Raw genomic sequence first — 20,783 nt, 5'->3', positions numbered from 1 at the left:
TATTGTGTGGACGTACAATAAAACGTTGTGCATTGCCAAATATGGAATTGTTGTATTATTTTTGTCTGGTCTTTTTTCTGAAGATTAGACTACGCTGAGCTGATTGTATGGAAGACATCAAGCTTTCTCCGCGTATCAGTTTCTCCCGTTTCTAAATAAAGGTATAATACCACACTGTAAAGCAAGAACTTTATTATTCAGTCATTCACCGACGCAGTGAAACTATTCACGGATGGCTTATTTTTTTTATTTTTCAATGTCTTATAGTGACCTATAATATCAAGTACACCCAAGACGTCCAAAAAAATCACTTTTTATCAGCTTTTTTTCCAGCTTGTCTTTCAGTTAATACAGAGGGAAATGTCCCTTCATTTGATATCCAAACTACTAGTATACTCTAACCATTTTGCATACATAGAGTAAAAAGTAAATACATAGAGTAAAAAGGCTACCGAAACATTGCCATTGACACGTCTATATGGATGTTTTAAATTTCCATGTCACCAGTATCATCTATCAGTCACGCTTTCCCATCACAAAAAATATGCACCCTAAAACTCTATATTTTTACATCATTACCTTAGAGCCAGAATACATCCAAAATTCTTGCATAGAAAAATATAATGATACTTTCAATATCAAGATAACTAAACTGTCCACCTTGAACCATTTACAATTAGATATTTACAATCTTTTTGACACCAGAAATGGGTTGAACTATCCCACGTGTTTAGAACCAATGGGACACACTCGCTTGCTAATTTCTAGCTTCATCTGTTAGAACCAGAAGTAGGGAAATCAAAGATATGTAAAGTAACATGTAATAAACTGTACCTTAGAGACCTAAAATCTATGCAAATCAATTCGCCTAAAGGGCCTATCTAGTAGTATCATGTTGGGGACCTGGACACTGGCAACCTTCTGACATGGTGTTTAGGTGACAGCAAGTGAATGTCATGGATGACATGCAGTGATCCGATTGATTTGCATGTATTTCACTGTGTAACAGTTGGCACTTTCAGCGAATTGTCTTGCATTATATTTTACTGAGTGTGAACTGCATGGGACTTAATTTCATGATGCAACATTATTACTGGCAATTTTTGTGCCATTAAATATACTCAGCAAGTTTCTAATCCTTCTCCTGGTCTTGTCAGCTAGTTCTGTAGTGCTGTTGATGATGGACTACAATTTTGTCAGTATGATCGCTTGATGCAGAACCTGCGGGTGACAGCCCTTGCTGTTCCCATCAGGAGGAACAGCACGACCCCCATCAACAGGACAGCTGTGCCGCTGTTCCAGAAGGAAACAACTGCAGGGGACAGATGGGGAAAAGAGTTAGTGTCAGCCTGTAAAGCAATGTGAAAAAGGAATTTGACTTTGATCCAGTTTTAAATTTAAATTAGCTGACTGAGAAGCTATTCTTCCACTGGTTGTAACAGAAAAGACAGATGCTACATTGGCAGGTTCCAGGATGCTCCCCCTTAGCTCTTTTCAACAATATAATTGTGAAGAGGAGAGAAGAGACTCGGGAACTATATTACGGCTGGATACCAGGCTAAGAAAATGTGAGGTCCAGAATTACTGATCAGCTCTCATAGTCATACACGCACATACCTTGTCTCCCAGGCCTGTTCTGTTCTACATAAACCATCTCAGCAGGCCCGTCGTAGTTGTGTCCGACTGCGGTCACACTTCTCACTAAGTGGTTATACTGTAAGAGATAAAGCGCCCGGGTTAGAACTTTTACTCTTTGTCATCAGTGCATGCATGTGATTGAAAATGGGACAAAATCATATGGGACAAGATTCTGTACAGATGAACAGGTTTATTTCTTCTTTTTTGACGACGCCTCAGGGGAGTCGTCAAGTGGTATATATTGCATTCAGTCTGCAAAAATTCTAGGAATTGCACAGGCATTTTTCCAAGAATGCTAGTCCCCCTCCCCCCTAAATCTGTTCCAGATGTATCTCTGGTATACAATGGTGGAATGTAGGTCACATGGGGATAGTACATTTCTGGCTGTAGGTTTATGTTACAGGTGGGCTAGTATATTGTGCCAGGAATAGTGCGACAGGGAAGTTCCAGTCTATTTCTGATTTGAGCTGTATTGTTGTACCCTCAATCGTCGTCATGGCAATAATACATTTTTATTGCCAGTCTTTTTTATGGATGGGCTGGATACTAAAATTTCTATGCAGCCAGGGGCTGAGTTGGGAGGAGCTTACAATTGGTAGGAATAAATTGTAAGGGTTCGGAGCGGCTGCCATTCAGCACTAGCTTGGGTGAACTCCTTCATTCTTCTTTTGTACTGCCCAGCCTCTAATTCTAGAGATTATCGGCAGACTACGCATTAGTTAATTACAATACAAGTGCCCGGTACAAATAGACAAGGGAAAATAAAGGGAAAAATGCTAAGGAAACTGAAAACAAACTGATTTTGTGTGTGCAAGGACAGGACAAGTGAATTAAGTGGGTTAGTAGGACATATATTGACATATATATACAAGACGTGTGGGGGTGGCTCAATGCAGCAGGGTCCTCCCCAGCTCAGTTTTGAATTGGGAGAAAGACCCCGCCTCCACCACACAAAGCTCAAGTCAATTCCACTCTCTGATGGTCCGAGGGAAGAACGAGAGCCTGTAGTAGTTGTTCCTGCACGCGATGGCCTGCAATGTTTGTGAGTGATTGGTACAGCGGGAGCAAGAGTTAACATCATAAAGACTAGTGTGAAACTATATTTGGCAATATAATAGCTAGAGTTCTATCTGACCTGGTCTGTGACGTAGATGACCTTGTTGGTGGGATCCAAGGTCAACCCTGTGGGGTGGAAGAAGCGAGCGTCCCTGCCTGCACCATCTTTGTAGCCAGGGTCGGGTCCCCCTGCCAAAGTTTTTACAATTCCTGGGGAGGAACAGGCGTTACTTCTCAGGGACTGTGGTCTGTCTGTTTGTTTGAACCTTTATTCATTTATGAGAAGCTCAAATTGGCCTCCAGGCCAATTTTCATTGAGGTCATGAGGGAGGTAAGGGTCAGAGACACAGATTTTATCGAGTCCTAATAAATCTATCAACATATATCACTACATATACATCACAGGTACAGAACATTTGTAGAAAGAAAGCTCAGCATTCATAGTCTGTGTCCGTTTGTTTTGGTCATTTCTTTTACTTCAAGAGTCTCTTAAAGCATTGTTACTATCCAGACATGTCTAATTCTTATGTGTCATTTAGTAGTCATTCTCTCAACAAGGCAATCATAGATGACAGATGGTAAAATCAAATGTGCAGAACCTGAAATGTTCCCCAGGGTTGGACATAAAAGGATTTCTTTGCAGTAAGTAAAAATCCATATATAGAAATAGTCACTAAATTAGTTTTGTCTTATTTCTCTTACCTGCAGGGGTCACCATCCTGATACAGTTGTTATCCTGCATGGAAAAAAGTCAGGGACAATTCATACTTTAAGGTTCAGAAACACTGCTTATTGCAACCATACAATGGCTATATGTCACCCTGCGCAGGGTTTAGAATCGTAGTTTGCGAGAGGATTTAGAGTTCCTGACAGGTTCATTTGAGCAGTAGTGGAAGGTACATGACTTTGTGTCTTGAACGTTAGACAAAGTCTTTATCGGCAAATTTACCAACATTCCGCATGGCAATATCAATCATTTTCGGTAGATTTGACTTTGGCAGGGTCTAATTTGAGACAATGTTACTTGGTGAGAAAGATCAGTGGGTATTGCTCGTGGTCAACTGATCAACATTTTCTCAATAGCGGCCACCTGTCTATAGTGGCCACATTTCTCCAATTCCGTGAGTGGTCGCTATAGACAGGTTTGACTGTACTTCAAACATTCAGTATCATAAATAACTGTCTACTTACAAACTCCACCACATACAGGACCCTGTGTGTGGTGTCGAAAGCTATCCCCTCAGGATAGTTGAGTCTTGCAGCCGTCCCCTTCCCATCCTTAAATCCCGGCTCCCCTTTTGGACTCCCAGCCAGGAGGTCAACCTCGTAACCTAAAGAGGAATACAGTCACCTGGTTAAACTATACTGTATTTCACACAAGGAAAAAATTCTGGTCATACTGTCGACGGTGACAATTATGTCAAAGTCGTCTGTCTTTAACATACAACACGTTTTTTTTTTTGCTTTGGGCATGTAAGATGGTGTGGTGCAGCAGCAGTGTGTTTGACTCAGGACCAAGAGGTCTTGACTTTGAATCGTGTCATGTCACCGATCTTGTGCCCTTGGGAAAGGCACTTTACACGGCTTTCCTCACTTTGCTCAGGTGAAAATGAGTACCCAGCTCTTGCTAGGGCCCTCCCTTGGATAGGATGTTAAATGGAGGTTCTGTGCTAAGCAACACCCCACGCATGTTAAAAAAACAGAACGTTCTGCTGCAATACCCCCATGGTGACTCAGTATTGTATTTTAGAAAGATAAAATTTTACATCTACAGTAAAACGATTAAAACATTACCTTGTAATTTGATTGTCCTGATAGCATGGTTGTACTGGGAAGGAGACAAATTAAAGCCATGTTAATTCATTAATTTGTAAAACATATGACAGAACTCTGTACACAGAAAATGGATAGTGATGCCATAGTCAAATCATAGAGAAGACGAATCTGATGTAAAAAACAAACAAATAAAATGTACCATACTCTGTGTGTTTAGCCATTTGTTTAACCTTGAATCCTGATCACCTTTGGCTTCCCATAGGATGTCATCCATACAATCAAATCAACATGCATATGGCCTAACTTAGAATCAATTCTCAGTTGAAAAACATGAAAGACAACAAACTAGAATACAACCTTGGCTTGTACGTCAAAGTACATCTTATTGCAATTAACAGACTTTGATTCTAATGGCATTGTGGGAGGTAAAAACATCTTAAAAGCTGCACTGAATGAACAACACAGTTTATTTGAATCTTACTAACAGCATGAATTTCAAAGTTCACATTATGTCGATAAATAACAACTTTATCCAAAATTTACCCCAATTTCTTATTTGGGTGACTATATTACCGTTAGTTCACCTCCGTCCGCGGGGTAACCTATATCTGATGTGTAAACTAAGGATATCAAGTCGATGGACGGTATTTTCCAAAAATCTCAGTTTGAAACTATCATCTGTCGACTTAATATCCATTGTTCTTAAAAAGAGCGGATAAAGGTTACCCTACGGATATAGGTGAACTAGCATTATATGTCAGCCTTGTTCACAGAAATGACTGTCTACAGCAGCTTCTGGGACACAACATTGTGACATGTGACTGCAGTAACGGGTTGTAAGTGCCAGGTAACCTGTGTCGCCCCCCGTCTCTAGACTGAGCCAGGTATATTCTGTATTCAAGACTGATGTACATATAGTCAAATGATTAGATATGATTGGACATGTAGGGTACTCACATGATCAGACACGTAGAGTACTCACATGATCGAACACATAGAGTACTCACATGATCGGACACGTAGAGTACTCACATGATCGGACACGTAGAGTACTCACATGATCGGACACGTAGAGTACTCACATGATGATGATGATGAGAGTACTCACATGATCGGACACGTAGAGTACTCACATGATCGGACACGTAGAGTACTCACATGATCGGACACGTAGAGTTATCTCACATGATCAGACATGCAAAGTTCTCACATGATCGGACACGTAGAGCACTCACATGATCGGACACGTAGGGTACTCACATGATCGGACATGTAGAGTACTCACATAATCGGACACAAATGATCAGACACGTAGAGTACTCACATAATCGGACACGTAGCATACTCACATGATGATGATGATGATGAAAGTACTCACATGATCGGACACGTAGAGTACTCACATGATCGGACACGTAGAGTACTCACATGATGATGATGATGAAAGTGTCTGTGTAAGGGTCGTACGCCATCTGTGTGGGGTGGTGGAACCTGGCAGCCCTGCCCCGACCATTCACCAAACCCTTCTCCTTAGGGGAACCAGCTACAGTCTTCACCTCAGCTGCAGGGCACACAGTTCAAACCATGAGTTTTGGAACTTGAATGCATTAATTGGAATAAGCTGTAACAACAAGGAAAAAAAGCAAGGTACAACATGATGTCACAATACACCAGTTTGTAGAATAGCACTATGGATTGCTAAAAACAGTCTCTTAATCCTCAGGTGAATTGCAAGATATGTACTACCTATTCTGAACTGGTGAACGTGTTATCTGTGATGTCATCAGCAGTCTGACAAATTATTGTGGAAAGGGAAAGCTTAAGCTAGCAAGTTCTCACTTCATATATTGCAGATGATTGTACATTAGTATTTCCCCAACAAATGGTTCTTTTATACAAGAAAGATTTAAAAAGTAAAATAAAGCAAAATAAAATAAAATAAAATGAAATAAAATAAACTATTGTGCCCAAAAGTCCTAATTGTTAGGAAGACCAAGGGTTTAAATAAGAATTCTTTTAATAGTGTGATGTTCAATAAGGGGAGAACAGTACATGACTAATAGATGACATAATCAGCAAAGAGAAATTTATATTCCTGACAGCTATGGATAAACCAACTCTAACCAACCATACAGCTATCTACATTTATGCAATTACCAAGAAGTGAGAGGAAGTCGAATAGATTAGATTAGACGCACACCTGCATATATACATGTAGATGTGTAGGATTGTTCCCATTTGATTGCTACCATGTGACCTGTACGAGGGGTGATCAATAAGTCCTCGGCCTCACCCAAAAATAATAAGCACAACTCAGATTTCGAAGCAAAGATGTCAAGTATAAAGTCTTTTATGAATATGATCCAAATTTCAAGTCATTGCAGTCATTACTTTCCAGACATTCGTTTTTGGAAAATTATAACAAAAAGGTAAGTGGCGAGAAAAACAAGGTTGAATTGTGATCAGGCAAGTGTGAGTCGAGTTCCCCATGCCCCAAATTATTTGACATTAACAAAAACATTGTCAAAATGTTTGATAATGATTCTCTTCCTATTTCAAGCAGAAAGAAGTGGGTGTCTGACTTCCAGCAGCGCAAGTGACCCACACACCTCAGGTCGCAGCTCAATTGTCCATCTCCCTTACCTAACATTACTGGGTGTCGCCTGCAAAGTAATGATCACACTAATTTGAATTTTGGTACACATTCATAAAAGACTTTATACTTGACATCTATGCTTCAAAATCTGAGTTGTGCTTATTATTTCTGGGTGAGGCCGAGGACTTATTGATCACCCCTCGTACTTAGCCCAGTGGGGCAAAAATGTGCAATAAAGGTCTTTATTCATTAAGTTTAATTAAGGAATTAACCAAACAAGTCTCACCATCATGCATACTCATCTCTCTGATCACGTGGTTGTCCTATGGGAAAAACATCAAACTAAGTGTTGCCATGACAACAGGAAAGCTCTACATTATATCTTTGACAAACAATAATTGGCACTGAAAAAAAGGGGAAATTTATTCAGATACTAATTTCTTGGAAATGTCCAACAATATATTATGTATTGTACAACAATTTGAGTGTGTGAGTGAGTTAGTGTGAAGTTTTGCATTACCAACGTCACACACCAGGGGTCCAAAAATTCACCGTGAAATTTGTCTTCCAAACCAGTATTCAGGTACCAAATATCATTTTAATCCATGAATAGTTTCTAAACTGATGCTGGCCACAAATATACCAAAACACAAACAACCGCACATAGAAACAAACAGAAATTTATATCCTTAGTTCACCATTATCCATTGGGTAACCTAAATCCGTTGTTTTAAAAGCTGGGTATTTGCAGATATCAAGTCCACGGACTGTGGTTTTCAACATTGTTAAGTTTTCAAAATATCGTGGTTATTTTCAAAATATTACAATGTTGTTGGCCTAGATAACCCTGATATAACGTCCTTGCCCTAAATACCCTGTTTTTAAAAGCAACAGATATGGGGTACCCGATGGACAAAGGTAAACTAGTGTTACAGACTGTCACCATTAACACAATGTTTTTCATGGAAGTAATCAAATTTGACAAATAACTTACCGTGCATGAGAATATCTACTTACAGTATCTGCAACAAACATCCTGTTTTGCCAGACATCCAGGTATAATCCTTGTGGGTGGTAAAACTTGGCATCCAGACCTGTCCCATCCTTCCACTCTACTTCCTCAGGGTCGGGGTTACCTGCAAACGTCTTCACCTCACCTGCAAGAGTTTGCAACTTACTTGTAAACACAAAGCTTTGAAAGTGCAGAAATTAAGTCAAGTTTAAGAACAGGAAAAGTGGGAGGCAGAAAATATCTTAGCCTTAGAGTGTAAATGTGCTTAAAGTTGCAGTGTCTAAATTTCGTGGTAAGGCCACACCAATTTTATTTCTTGTTTTTTACATTTTTTCAGAAAAAAATTGGGTCAGTCATGCAGTCGAAAAAAAAATTGAAAAAAAGAATTGCGAAAAGTCGGGGGAAATTAGGGGCTTACTCATGTTACAGTTAATTACGGGGTCTCTGGTAGCAAAGTCCAAAGTTTGAAGAAAAATTATAAACATACCGTCCAAAATAGGCACGTACAGCTACTGGAATTTGAAGCTTATGGTTAATTCGAGAAAGGAGAGGCTGTGAAATTTTGTCAACACGAGGTGTGGCCATCATTTTAAAAGTTTTTTAGGGTCAGGAAATCCGAGAAACAACAAATAAAATTGGTGTGGGCTAAAGAGAAAATACAGTAATTGAAATTTTTTGGCTGTTTTAAGTTTGCGATTAAGTACTCACTACCAAAATCTTGAACCTTTTGAACCACTGTGAAACATTAAAAATTACACTGTATCACCCATCAAAATCTCTTACCTGTTTTGATGCTGACTTGTCTTATCACATTGTTTGCCTAAAACAAAAGAAAAAAGAAAATAATTAATATGTACTAAAAGAAACAGTCATAGTTTAGCTCCTAAGTACTCAACAACAAAAATCACTTACTCTATGGCCCAAGTGCTACACACAATGTACATGTGACCACTCAGAAATCAATGACCATAGTATGTCTAGAACACCAAATATTTAAACAGGAAGTTCCACTGCACAACCATAACAAGCTGCTAGGAGGCCCAAAATCAAGACCTACCCACATACCATATATCAAGCCTTCAAGGCAATAATTTCAGGCCCTCTTGAGTTATGTAGTTCATCAAGAAACGTTTCCAATGTTACTGAAAACATAACCTTCTTGGCAGTGGTAGATATTGAAGCCAGTTATTGAAGAGGTACTTACACTGTCACACACATACAGCATGGCATTGTTCTCATCCACTACCATACCTGATGGGGACAACAGAGAAAAAGTGCCATGAATTCAGCACAAAAAATTGCACTTGACTCTTGGAAATCTGCATTTATATGTATCATATGAAAGGAAACTTGATGTACTTGGTTCTGAATACCATCCAATCTATGATCCATTAAAGACATCACAGTAACATACATTACAAGACTTTGTGTTGCAAGAAAGGCTCTGAAATTTGCAACAATATTTTTTTTATATTAACTTATAATTTCAAATATTCAAAATTGTTTTCATCTCTACAATATTGTTGACTCTCAGAATTCAGCTATACTGCATGAGAGTCAGCCTGTGTACTGTACTGTACTGTAACATTTTCCAGTTTAATAAACAAATAAAGTATTGATGCATTGATCTACCTGCTGTATGGTGAAAGTGAGCATCTTTCCCAAAACCATCCTGGTTACCCTGGGTGGAACCAGCTATTGTTGTCACCCAACCTTCAATACAAACACAAAACTTGAGCTGAGTCTCAGTATGTGAAATTGGGAGGGCTTTGGCCAGTGACTGTGACCCTCCCTTCCTGAGATCAAAGCAGAGCGAGGGATCAGCATGACCAGACACTGTGTATGTCCAGACCGTAACAGTGGAAACAGTGTCCAGACAGAGTGACCGCGAACCTCAATCCCAGTGGTATCAAAACCAGTGTCAGAGTGACGATGTACAATGTAGCAGATCAGTGGGTGCAGATGGAAGTTCACAGTGTATTTCAAGAATGAGCACTCCTTGTAGTAAGTGGTCTTGTGACCTTGCTTTAAAAAAAGGGTGCTGGCCGTCTTAAGAGCCCTGTCATCAGTGCTCTTAACCCTTAACCTAACAGAGTTTCAGCCCTAGTTTCACTGTAATTTTTCCCTTTTGCTCAGCGGTGCAGGGTTCTAAATCAAGGACTATTAAAAGCAACCACCATACTCCTTTAACCAGTTTACAGACACGTGACCTTTTCTATCCATCAAGAATTTCATATCATGATGTTCCCTTCACAGAATGATGTGGTCACAATTCCACAGCCGAGGAAGTTAACAATCCATGGTCTTGGGATACAGCTAACTTAGCCTGGGTACCATCCGATTTCTACCCTAAATAAATACAGGTGTAGCAAGTGCTATAGTGAGCCCCTGTAGAAATCGGATGGTACCCAGGCTACAGCTAACTAGGGTGTAGAGTCAAAGTTTTAAAGACAACTTACTGTCGGATAGAGATATTCTCCTGATCCTGTCATTGCTGTGTGGAGTATCTGGGCAGCCCTGAAGAGAAATGAAAAGAAACATTCTGGTTGGAGCTACATGTAGTCTGTGTAACACAAAGTTAACTCTCTCAGTTCATAACCATAACGGCCCATATTCTGGGAGGGTTTGGACATAGACTCTAAGCCAGGAGACTAAAAAAATTAACCCTGGATAAGAGCAGCTGTGAAAAAATGAATAAAGGGAAGGAGTGAATGAAGAAGTGAATGAGGGAGGGACAAAGGAGTGAAGGAGGGAGGGAGGAAGAATTGAAGGGAGGAGTAAATGAGGGAAGGAGTGAAGGAAGAAAGTAAAAGGAGGAAGGAAGGAGGAGTGAAGGAAGAAAAAGAAAGAATGAAAAGTACATAAAGGAAGGAAGAAGTGAAGGAAAGAGAGAATGGAGGAGGGATGGAAGAATTTAGGAAGGAAGAAAGGAAACAGATCCTGTCCCATGCAACGATGAAGAGAAACAGTCTCATTATCCTGATAGGTGCTGTACCTATCAGCTAAACATTAAAGGTGAACTATATAAACAATGGAAACAACTGTCTGGGATCATGCCTATCATCCCAGTCAGGTCTAGTCTAGTCAACTAAGAATCTAGTGATGAACTTACAGAGTCCTAAATTAAATATTAAGTTTGTTACGTACACAGTCAGCCACATAGATGGAGTTATCTGACTTGTCGAAGACTAGTCCCCACGGGTAGTTGAAGCGAGCGTCCAGGAAGAATCCATCCATGGAGGCTGCCGTGTCCTCACAGTCACCCATGTCTTTATGTTCTCCCTGGTGAGGCTTCCCTCCCCCGGCTATAATGGACACTTCCCCTGTACAACAGGCAGTTCTCACTAAAGATGCACTCTCACCGCACTTGCGTCAAGCTTGCGTCACTGTGGGGTTTGTTCACTGTGTCACTGTTTTGTTATTTTCTCCAATTTCTTATGATTTAGATATTACGTAATAGGTAAAAGTATGACTTAAAAGACAATAAAATACACAAAAAGTAAGAAAAAGAGTATCTTTCGAACCACAAAGGGACGCAAGTGTGATGCGAATGCAGTGAGAGTGTACCTGAAATGGTGATCACTGAGTGACCGTAATACGGTCCGTATTTGTGTGACTCTTAATTTTATGACTGGAACATGACCCAAGATTTTTTATCCATGAACTTCATTGAGCAATCTTTAATCCACTGTAGCAGGCTTTTTTCAGCTCATAATAGTTTTGCTGGTCATTTCTTTTTGTACTGGGTCGCTGATTGCCAGCCATCGTTGATTACACTGCCCCTGTATTAACTAGTAAGAAGGTGCCTTTATACAAGCTCCCAGAGAGTCTGCTACAAAGGCTAGAGCAATCTGTCGTAATTTCTGGTAGCTATACAGTTGTAGCCTATAGTCAAGAGTTTGCAGACCTATTATCTCCAAGCAGATCTTACGATGGCATAAGATAGTACTAAACTGGCCAAGGAGTGTAGTCAGCCAAAAGGTGTCCATTTGCCCAGTAGCGAAACACACTCCTAAGCTGGCGTCGCTCCTCTGCCAGCTTTTGATACTCTGCTATCTTATGCTGCCATACAATCTGCTTTGAGATTAATGCAAGAAGACGAATGCAGACCTATGATTACAAAAATGGGGGCTACACTTACTGCATCTAACGATACTTGGTTTGACAGAAGAAGGAAAACATAAATATATGCAGATGTATGTCAGCTGCATGTTCTCTCTCTCACCTGGAGTCAGTCCGTGTGCCAGAGCTGCCAGTCCTGCTAACATCACTACAACACTGCAGGGGTCCATCTCTGGGTTCATGGGGGACACACAACTGGTAACGGGTGATTAGAATAGGTATAAATCACTGCAGTCCTCTTTATAAAAAAACCACTAAGGGCGCCCAAACATATACCACTTTGTCTCGGCATCAAGACCTGTCTCCGACTAAAAAATCATAGCCGCAGCAAGTTCAGAACTCCAAATATCAAACAAGGAATTTACGCTGCAGTACCGTAACACCTGGCTGCTAGGAGGCCCAAAATCTAATCGTTTCCTGGTCTCATTAAGACCTTACCCACATACTGAATATCAATACAATCCATGCAGGCATTCTCGAGTAATATGTTGGTCTTCTACAAACATAAATACATAGTGACGTTACATACATCATAACATATATAACAGTTACATACAATGATACATTATACACATACATACAAACGCTACCCAAAACATAACCTTCTTTGCGAAGGTAACTACCAGTAATAATCACTAAGTAAACATATAATGTAGAAGATCAAGAATAAGTACCTGCTAGTTGTATAAATGGCGATTTTTAAGATAAGTCTCAGTACTGAGATTTGTGGTACTCTATGTCTATCGTTGCATGTTTATGCAGCTAAATACCAAGGACGTTATACATCCTTGTAAATACTAAGCCTTTTCAAATGACTGAAGCCCACAGCTGCCGACAGACTTGGGGAGACTTTACTTGAACTTGAACTTGAACCTGACTTCAGCTGGTTCTGTAGACCGTCACGTCCAAGTCTCACATGTTGGATTTCCGCCCCCCATCCAGGAAACGGAGGAACACTCGACGTGTCCACAACCCGGAAGTGACAAGTTTGTTTCCCCCAAGGCAAATGCCGTAAATCGGAACGTTTCCGATTTTACGACGCGTAAACTCGCACTGTCGGATGATCCCGTCGATGACAGTTTTTGGCGACGCCTCAGGGGCTAGCCTAATAGTACAGTGTGCGTCCGTTTGACAAGAATTCCCCAAATTGCGCAGGCATGTCAGGATTTTTTCAACAGGCATGTCAGGAATTTTTAGTTGCATCATCACTTTATAGAGGGAATAACCCGGGAATGGGTTGACGGATCTTCATGATATTTGGAATGTAGATAGCTTCAGAGTTGCCTTTCATAATTAATTGCCAATCATGCTAATTTGCATACTTCATGAGGACAGTTTATGAATACACTGCATTTCATGTTAGAATAATAAAAAATATGCCAAATTTAACTAAAAAAGAGAGAAATGTTAGGCTTACTGTTAAGTATATATCCGATTGGCAAAAATTTCCCATCCTCCTAACGCCCGGTCCCCAACGGCACTACCTTATGGGGCCCTGCTGTCCCAGGGCCTACCTACGGGTATTATGATTGTCGCCACAAACAAGCTGTCAACCAATCAGAGAACAGGCCTTCCTTGGGCTTCATTTTGTCGGAAGCTGTCTCGCAAAGGCCGCTGGGAAGCTATCAGCCAATCATGTTACGTATTACCATGACTTTGTTTGCTCACCATGCCAACGCCCGATCCCCAACGGCTGACTGCCCATATAAGGGCAAGCTCATTAATATGTAATAAGTAGGGCGGGTAATACCGCCGGCAAAAGGGAAGGAAAGCAGAGTACAGTCAGGAATAAATGACTGACGGTACTCTGCTGTAGGAGAATGAAATTTCCGAAATTCCGCAGAAATTCGTGCGTGCTTTTCGAAGGGGATCTCGGGAGGGGTTGACGGATCATCTTCTAACTGGAGTTCTGCTTCTTGCCGCTGTATGTAGCCGACGTAGGCGGCGCTTTTGCGGCAAGAACACTATCCCAAACGTGGCTGAGCTTGTACCCCCCTTCGTCCCGGCTACATATGGCGGCAAGAAGCAGACATCGAAACGTCAGCAGGTGAGATAAACTGGTTGTGTAAAAGAAAACTGTTATATCCTATGATCTACCAACCTCATTAACCTTCTTTTGATTTCGAGCCTTGTAGAAAAGTAATTAATAACAAAGTGATTTTTAGCACTCAAATTGCTTTCTGCCATCTCGCCACATGTCTTACTATGAAGTTCATTTGTTAGAATTATTTACTATGAAATTCAAGTGGTCAAAGTGACGCGCAAACTTTGTTTAAGATTCTGGAAGTTCCATTGTATGGGGTCGCTTTTTGGTTACCGAAGGGTTCGCTTAGTTAGCTGTTACCCGAAGGGTAACCTTCATTCGCTGTCGAGCCTCCGTGATAAAAGTAACACACACTTGGTTTAAGATCCCGGCAGTTCCATCGTATGGAGTCGCTTTGCGGTTACCGAAGGGTTCGCTTAGCGGTTACGGAAGGCGAGCCTTCATTCGATTTCAAGCCTTGTAGAAAGGTAGCGAAGTAATTTTTAGCACTCAAATTGCTTTCTGCCTAATCGTCACGGGTTTTACTATGACATTCAAGTGATCAAAGTAACGCACACTTTGTTAATGATTCTGGAAGTTCCATCATATGGGGTTGCTTTGCGGTTACCGAAGGGTTCGCTTAGCGGTTACCCGAAGGGGAATCTTCATTCGCTTTCGAGCCTTGTAGAAAAGTAACGAAGTAATTTTTAGCACTCAAATTGCTTTCTGCATTCTGGCAAGGTGTTTCACAATGAAAGTCAAGTGATAAAAGTAACGCACACTTTGTTTAAGATTCTGGACGTTCAATCGTATGGGGTCGCTTTGATTATTATCGAAAATTTCGCTTAGCGGTTTCCCGAAGGGGAACCTTCATTCGATTTCGAGCCTTGTAGAAAAGTAACGAAGCAATATTTAGCACTCAAATTGCTTTCTGCCTTCTTACCACCTGTTTTACCATCAAATTCAAGTGATAAAAGTAACGCACACTTTGTTTTAGATTCTGGAAGTTCCATCGTATGGGGTCGCTTTACGGTTACCGAAGGGTTCGCTTAGCGGTTTCTCGAAGAGGAACCTTCATTCGCTTTCGAGCCTTGTAGACAAGTAAGGAAGTAATTTGTAGCACTCAATTTGCTTTCTGCCTTATCGTCACGTGTTTTATTATGAAATTCAAGTGATAAAAGTAACGCACACTTTGTTTAACATTACGAAAGTTCCATCGTATGGGGTAGCTTTTTGGTTACCGAAGAGTTCGCTTAGCAGTTACCCTTAGCTTTCATTCGCTTTCGAGCCTTGTAGAAAGATAACGAAATAATTTTTAGCACTCAAATTGCTTTCTGCTTTCTCGCAACGTGTGTTACCATGAAATTCTGTCGTTGGTCTTATAGTTACCCGAACGCTGCATCATACCGGTTGGTACAGAACATTGACCAATTATGATGACACACAAGTCAAGAGGGAGGCATGATCAGACTCAGCAGGGAGGAATGATCCTGCATACAGTACAGTGGAAAGTGATTCGACAAGCCAAGATTGCGATGTTACGAATGTTTTCTGTGGAAGTTCTGTTTTCAAACCAAAAATCTGTAATCTCCTTATAGATCAAAAGGGCAAATGTAATTTCCTATGCATTTCTAAAAAAATCGACGAATGAATCTATGAATTAATATCAATGGATCTATACGTCACAAAGGACATTGCTGTATGTTTCATACGGGCTAGTTTGGATAGGCTATATGATGATTACGTGAAATAAAATCACCTCCTTCGCTACGCTCACTCCGCTAATCTATTCTGTGGTTATAAAGCAAATAACCAGTCCCTATGACACAATATACACCGAGGATTAGGTGGGTCATTGGCCAATTTTTTGTTAACTAAAGGCTGAAAATAAAATTTAACTTAGTCATTTTCGGCCATTGGTATATTCTGGCTATTAGTAAGGTTTCATAAATATTGTTTAAAGTAACTGACTGTGCTGTTGATCCTCGCTGAATCGAGTTTGCACAAATGAAATGTAAACTAATTTCGTAAAAAAAAACCTGACTAACTTACTCCATATAATTGTATGTAAACGCTGCGAAAATCAGAAGATAGAATGAGATTGAAAACGGCATGATGCTGTCTTCGCCACTGGTGTACATGCAGGACCCGTTGTCTACCGTGGCCTGGCTGTCGAAGTTGTCTGCAGTGGGACAGGTACAACCCCGGCGGGGCGGCTGGTACTCCTTCCCACACCGGCCTCCTCCCACACACGTCGCGATGGAGTCAGCTACTCTTGCTCCTTCGAAGAAGGCACCCTGTAGTAAGCCGTAGTGCGGCCCCGTCCCGTCTCCTGCTAAGAAAAGACGCCCGTCGACAGGAGCTTGCAGCTTGCGCAGCTCCTCATCATTGATGCCGACTCCCCAGTTGGCGTAGCTGCCGCGGAAGAACGGGTCCTGTTCCCATCTCGGCACCAGGATGTCTGTAGGGTCGGGGATGCCGGCTCCGTACATGGTGCGGAGGACAGCCATGACTTCGGCCTGAGTTGCTTGGTCAGACTGGGCCTCCACACGTCGTGCCTCCTCGCCTATAACTGTCACTGTAAGAAAAAATTGTCACTTGGTTAACTTAGCCTACTATCATATCTAAATCAATTTAGGGCTTCAGTTGCCATTGACATATTGTGAGAACACATTATCGGTTAACCTAAGGGCACAACCCACCGCACGTGTCATTTGTCCGTACGTTTTTTTTAGGAGGCCACGTTCGCCACGTATTTCTGAAAACGTTCAGGCGGTACAGGGCAGGCGCGTCGCCCGTACTGACACGTACGGGGGGCGAATTCGCAGCCCGGTGGCACACAAAGTTTTGCCTGCACGTTAAGTTCTACGGCGTGTCTGCGTGCTCCAAATCCGTCGGATTCCCTACGAGTACGTAATGAGGTGGTACTTGCCACTTCCGGATCCCAAAAGATTGCCCACGCCTTTGGCACGTACACAGCACGTATTTGCACGTACGGCGGGTTGTGCCCTTAGCTTAAGTCAGCAGCATGTCATTAGATTCGCCACGCTAACAATTAATGCGCTAGACAGCTCTACTTCCTTGGTATCGGACTTACCAAGAATGATGTGAGAACCCGAAGGAAACAAGCCTGGTGCCTCCATGTTCTGCCAAACGGTGTAGTAGCCCCTGCGCTCTCCAGCGTACCAAATCTCTTCCTCGTCGTCCCAGAATTTAGATGGAAATTTCATGTAGATCTTCGTGTACAAGACCATGCGAACCCGAGAGATGGCTTCGCGTTTCCAGTCGGGCAGACCCGGGACGAACTGGACGGAGTTGCCCTGTAGAACCCCCATGCTGAAGGTCACGATTGCAAAGTCGGCGGTGTACGTAGAGCCATCGTTCGTGACAGCAGTCACACCATCGTCACTCCATTGGATCGTGGTAACAGTTTTGTTGAGCTTCATCCGTTGGTCATTTTCTGCGAGGAAGCTTTCTGCCATTCGTTCGATGATGTAGACATATCCTCGCGGGTCTGTGATAGAGTACAATTCGCTGCCGAACATTTCTGTTGTCGGGTTAAGCTGTGATCTCAGCAAAGATAACACATCTGGCTTTTCTCCATAACCAATATCGTAGAAGGCGTGCTCAAAGGTTTTCTCCAAGTACGATGTTGGGTTCCAACCGTTCAACCGCAGGGCAGCTCGTAGCGGCATATCGGGTTGTCCGGTTGCGTTTCTCTGCACAGCTAAGTCATGGACGGCCCTTGGTATTTCGCCAAAGGAAGCGACCACGCTGAAAACCTGAGCAGTCACATCGTGACCAGAGCTGTTCCGTACCTTCGTGTTGGCCCTGTTGCTAACGATCCCAGTCATGTTATAACTCTTGACCATCGCCCATACCGGGTTGTCATCGGAGATGCCTGTAACCCATCTCGCACCGAGTTCGATTGTCCTTCCGCCGAACTGAGCTTCGAAAACTCGGCCCCCGACACGGCCGGTACCTTCGAGGATGACGAAGTCGGTCAGGCCGCTCTGGTTGAGGCTACGTGCGGCCGATATTCCCGCCATCCCGGCACCTAGGACCAACACTTTGGTCTGCACCTGTACATGTATGTTAAGATGCCAATCAACAGAAAATAGATTAACCGAAGGTGCAGACTTTCATGAAAGCTATTTTCTCCCATCCTTGTCTACCACAAATAAGTAAGAACCCAATTGTGACGAATAGACTATCTATTTATATATATATCTCAGCAACACCCCGTAACTAGGTGGATCATGTTACTTAACCACAGTGATATTGCGGATTTTGACAGTTGTAGCAGTTGTCAAAAATCTAGTTATTTGAAGTATTAAAACACTTCAGATTTACTTAATCTACACATGGCAGTTTTCATTACTTATCATTATTGTTTATTGGCACATTTCTACTTTGCCACTAAGTGATTATGTAATTTTCAAGTTAAGTATGCAGATTAAATCTTAATTTGCATAAGTGTTATCTTAAAGTGTTCTTCCTGCCACGAATCAAACATATGCCTTACATACAGAGCAAAAATACCTTCAGTCTTGTATGTCCAATGTTCTATTTTCCCACGCTTACCCAACATATACACTTAGATCAGATTCCTCAGCCTCTTAGTCCTCAAAATCTTCCTGTGATTGTTTGGCTTATAAGCCACAGCAAGTAAATTCTATGGATGACATCCTATGCAGAGTGCAAAAATAATGAGATGGCGCAAAAAAACAACAAAAAGATGGCTAGATTTTCAAAATAAACACCATAAACGTCGTTAAAACATTTGAAGGAATAAATAATAAATAATATAACAAAATTAACGTGACATCACAACTACCATAAGGCTGTCATTCCAGCTGTAGCAAACGAAAATTAATGAATGCGATGATGTCATCCATAAAATTTACGTGCTGTGGCCTTATGTAGAGTTATGCGAACTATCGAATGACTAGAATAGGACATACACTTTTTTTTCATTTGCTTTTGGACAGACGAGGACGATGTGGCACTGCACTCAAGTTTTTGTAACCTATATCAACAATGCCACATACACGGTACAGACAGAAGGAAAGTCGTGTAAAGTGCCTTTCCCAAGGGCACTTCGTCGGGGGCACGGTGGGAATCGAACTCAGAACCCATAGATTCCGAGCCGAACGCTCTACCAGTTACGCCACACCCGACGACATACACGTTGTGTCAGCAGCAGTAGCAATGCCCATCTTTTCACCATAATGGAGCACGAAAATAGGTGTAAGGCGCATTTTCCAATAGTGTACTGGAGGTGGGCTGCTAGGGCTAGGGAACCCCAAACCGGCGTTAGATTCTTAGTCAGTAACCACACGATCACCTTGCCACGTCAGCGGTACCTTAAGCTTTATACACAACGCTCAATTTTCAAAATACACTTACCGTTTCGCCTCTACAGACGGATAGTAGTAGGAGAAGGGGCACCGCTATTGTTGACCACAAGGAGCGCATGGTGGTGGCGTATTGACTGTTGCCTCTCCAACTTTTAAGAATGCCACCTGTTGGTCTGGAACTTTGTGTGTGCATAATGTATGCATATGAGTGTCGCAATAGCGAACCAATCACGTGACAGACGAGGCACACACTGTAGGTCCTCGCGAATACAAGTAGTACTAAGTAGTTCCCAGTAGTTGTTGGTACTGTCCGATTGTATTACTTGCAGACAAGACAGCTAGCACATCCTCCTATGCAGGGACATCCAACGGCCAAACCGCCTGTCTGGATGTACCCTGCTCTTTCAACCGTAACTATTAGTTACTTATCGCCCTGTTTATAGATATTAATGAGCTCACCCTTATATACGTGAGACCCCTTTTGAAAATTGAAAGGCTATTCTATGACTGGCTGTTTTTTGGGGGGTGGGGGCGGGAAGTCCACAGGAACTAAGAGTGACGGTTGAAGGAGCAGGGTACATCCAGACAGGCGGTTTGGCTGTTGGATGTCACTGCGTAGTAGGATGAGCTAGCAGGGCATTTAAGGGTAAGTTTTTTTTTATGGTTTGGTTTCAATTCTTGATGATGACGCCTCCTTTCCTCCACTGACCACTGACGTATCCACTAGTCAAAAAACGTGACGCTGCCGGCGCCACTTGAGGATAATTCTAAGTCTATCGCAAACTTTGATGCTCTGCTGCAGTACCTCAACTTGTCACCAGGAGGCCCATCATCGAACTTGACCTTCGGTTTCCCTACCCCTAAATAACTACCAAATATCATTGCAAACGATCCACAGCGTCTAGAGTTATCTTGTTGGCAACCACACACACACACACACACACACACACTCGCCCCGCTGCAGTGCCGACGAAAAGTCCAGGTGAACCATTTTCAAACACCACCTCCGTTCCTCCCCACTACTCAAATACCAAATATCCTCAAACCACCGTATGGGGTCAAAACTGACCCCAGGCGTATATCAATGAGTGTCATTATGTCATTTCTGGTCGAAAACAAATTTCCTTCCAGGAGTTTGTTTGTGTATATGTCCTATAACTTCTTCTACGTTTTTACCGAGATTAATTCATTGTTGATTAA

The 20,783-nt window shown here is 41.9% G+C and overlaps 1 protein-coding gene across 3 annotated transcripts; it reads right to left on the bottom strand.

Moving 5' to 3' along the window:
• Window positions 1–233: 233 nt before the first annotated feature.
• On the bottom strand, window positions 234–19,772 carry LOC118417755. 3 transcript variants are annotated; one of them, XM_035823457.1, is made up of 19 exons: window positions 19,633–19,772; window positions 17,321–18,305; window positions 16,276–16,801; window positions 12,304–12,395; window positions 11,226–11,401; window positions 10,538–10,595; window positions 9,711–9,791; window positions 9,283–9,329; window positions 8,862–8,898; window positions 8,084–8,223; window positions 7,353–7,389; window positions 5,918–6,031; window positions 5,478–5,497; window positions 4,489–4,522; window positions 3,886–4,025; window positions 3,397–3,430; window positions 2,774–2,904; window positions 1,618–1,714; window positions 234–1,312 (listed from the first exon to the last, which is right to left on the bottom strand). In XM_035823457.1, the coding sequence occupies exons 1-19, from the start codon at window positions 19,699–19,701 to the stop codon at window positions 1,197–1,199; spliced, it is 2,934 nt and encodes a 977-aa protein (XP_035679350.1). In that variant the 5' UTR covers window positions 19,702–19,772; the 3' UTR covers window positions 234–1,196. The 3 variants fall into 3 exon arrangements, with proteins under 3 accessions (XP_035679350.1, XP_035679351.1, XP_035679349.1); XM_035823458.1 differs by lacking the exon at window positions 5,478–5,497 and adding an exon at window positions 5,770–5,790 and having other exon boundaries at window positions 5,919–6,031; XM_035823456.1 differs by lacking the exon at window positions 5,478–5,497 and adding an exon at window positions 5,428–5,448 and having other exon boundaries at window positions 5,919–6,031.
• Between the last annotated feature and the right edge of the window lie 1,011 nt (window positions 19,773–20,783).

The sequence above is a fragment of the Branchiostoma floridae genome, chromosome 6 (assembly GCF_000003815.2).
Source record: "Branchiostoma floridae strain S238N-H82 chromosome 6, Bfl_VNyyK, whole genome shotgun sequence".
Classification (NCBI taxonomy): domain Eukaryota; kingdom Metazoa; phylum Chordata; class Leptocardii; order Amphioxiformes; family Branchiostomatidae; genus Branchiostoma; species Branchiostoma floridae.
This window is presented reverse-complemented; position numbering and strand designations above follow the sequence as displayed.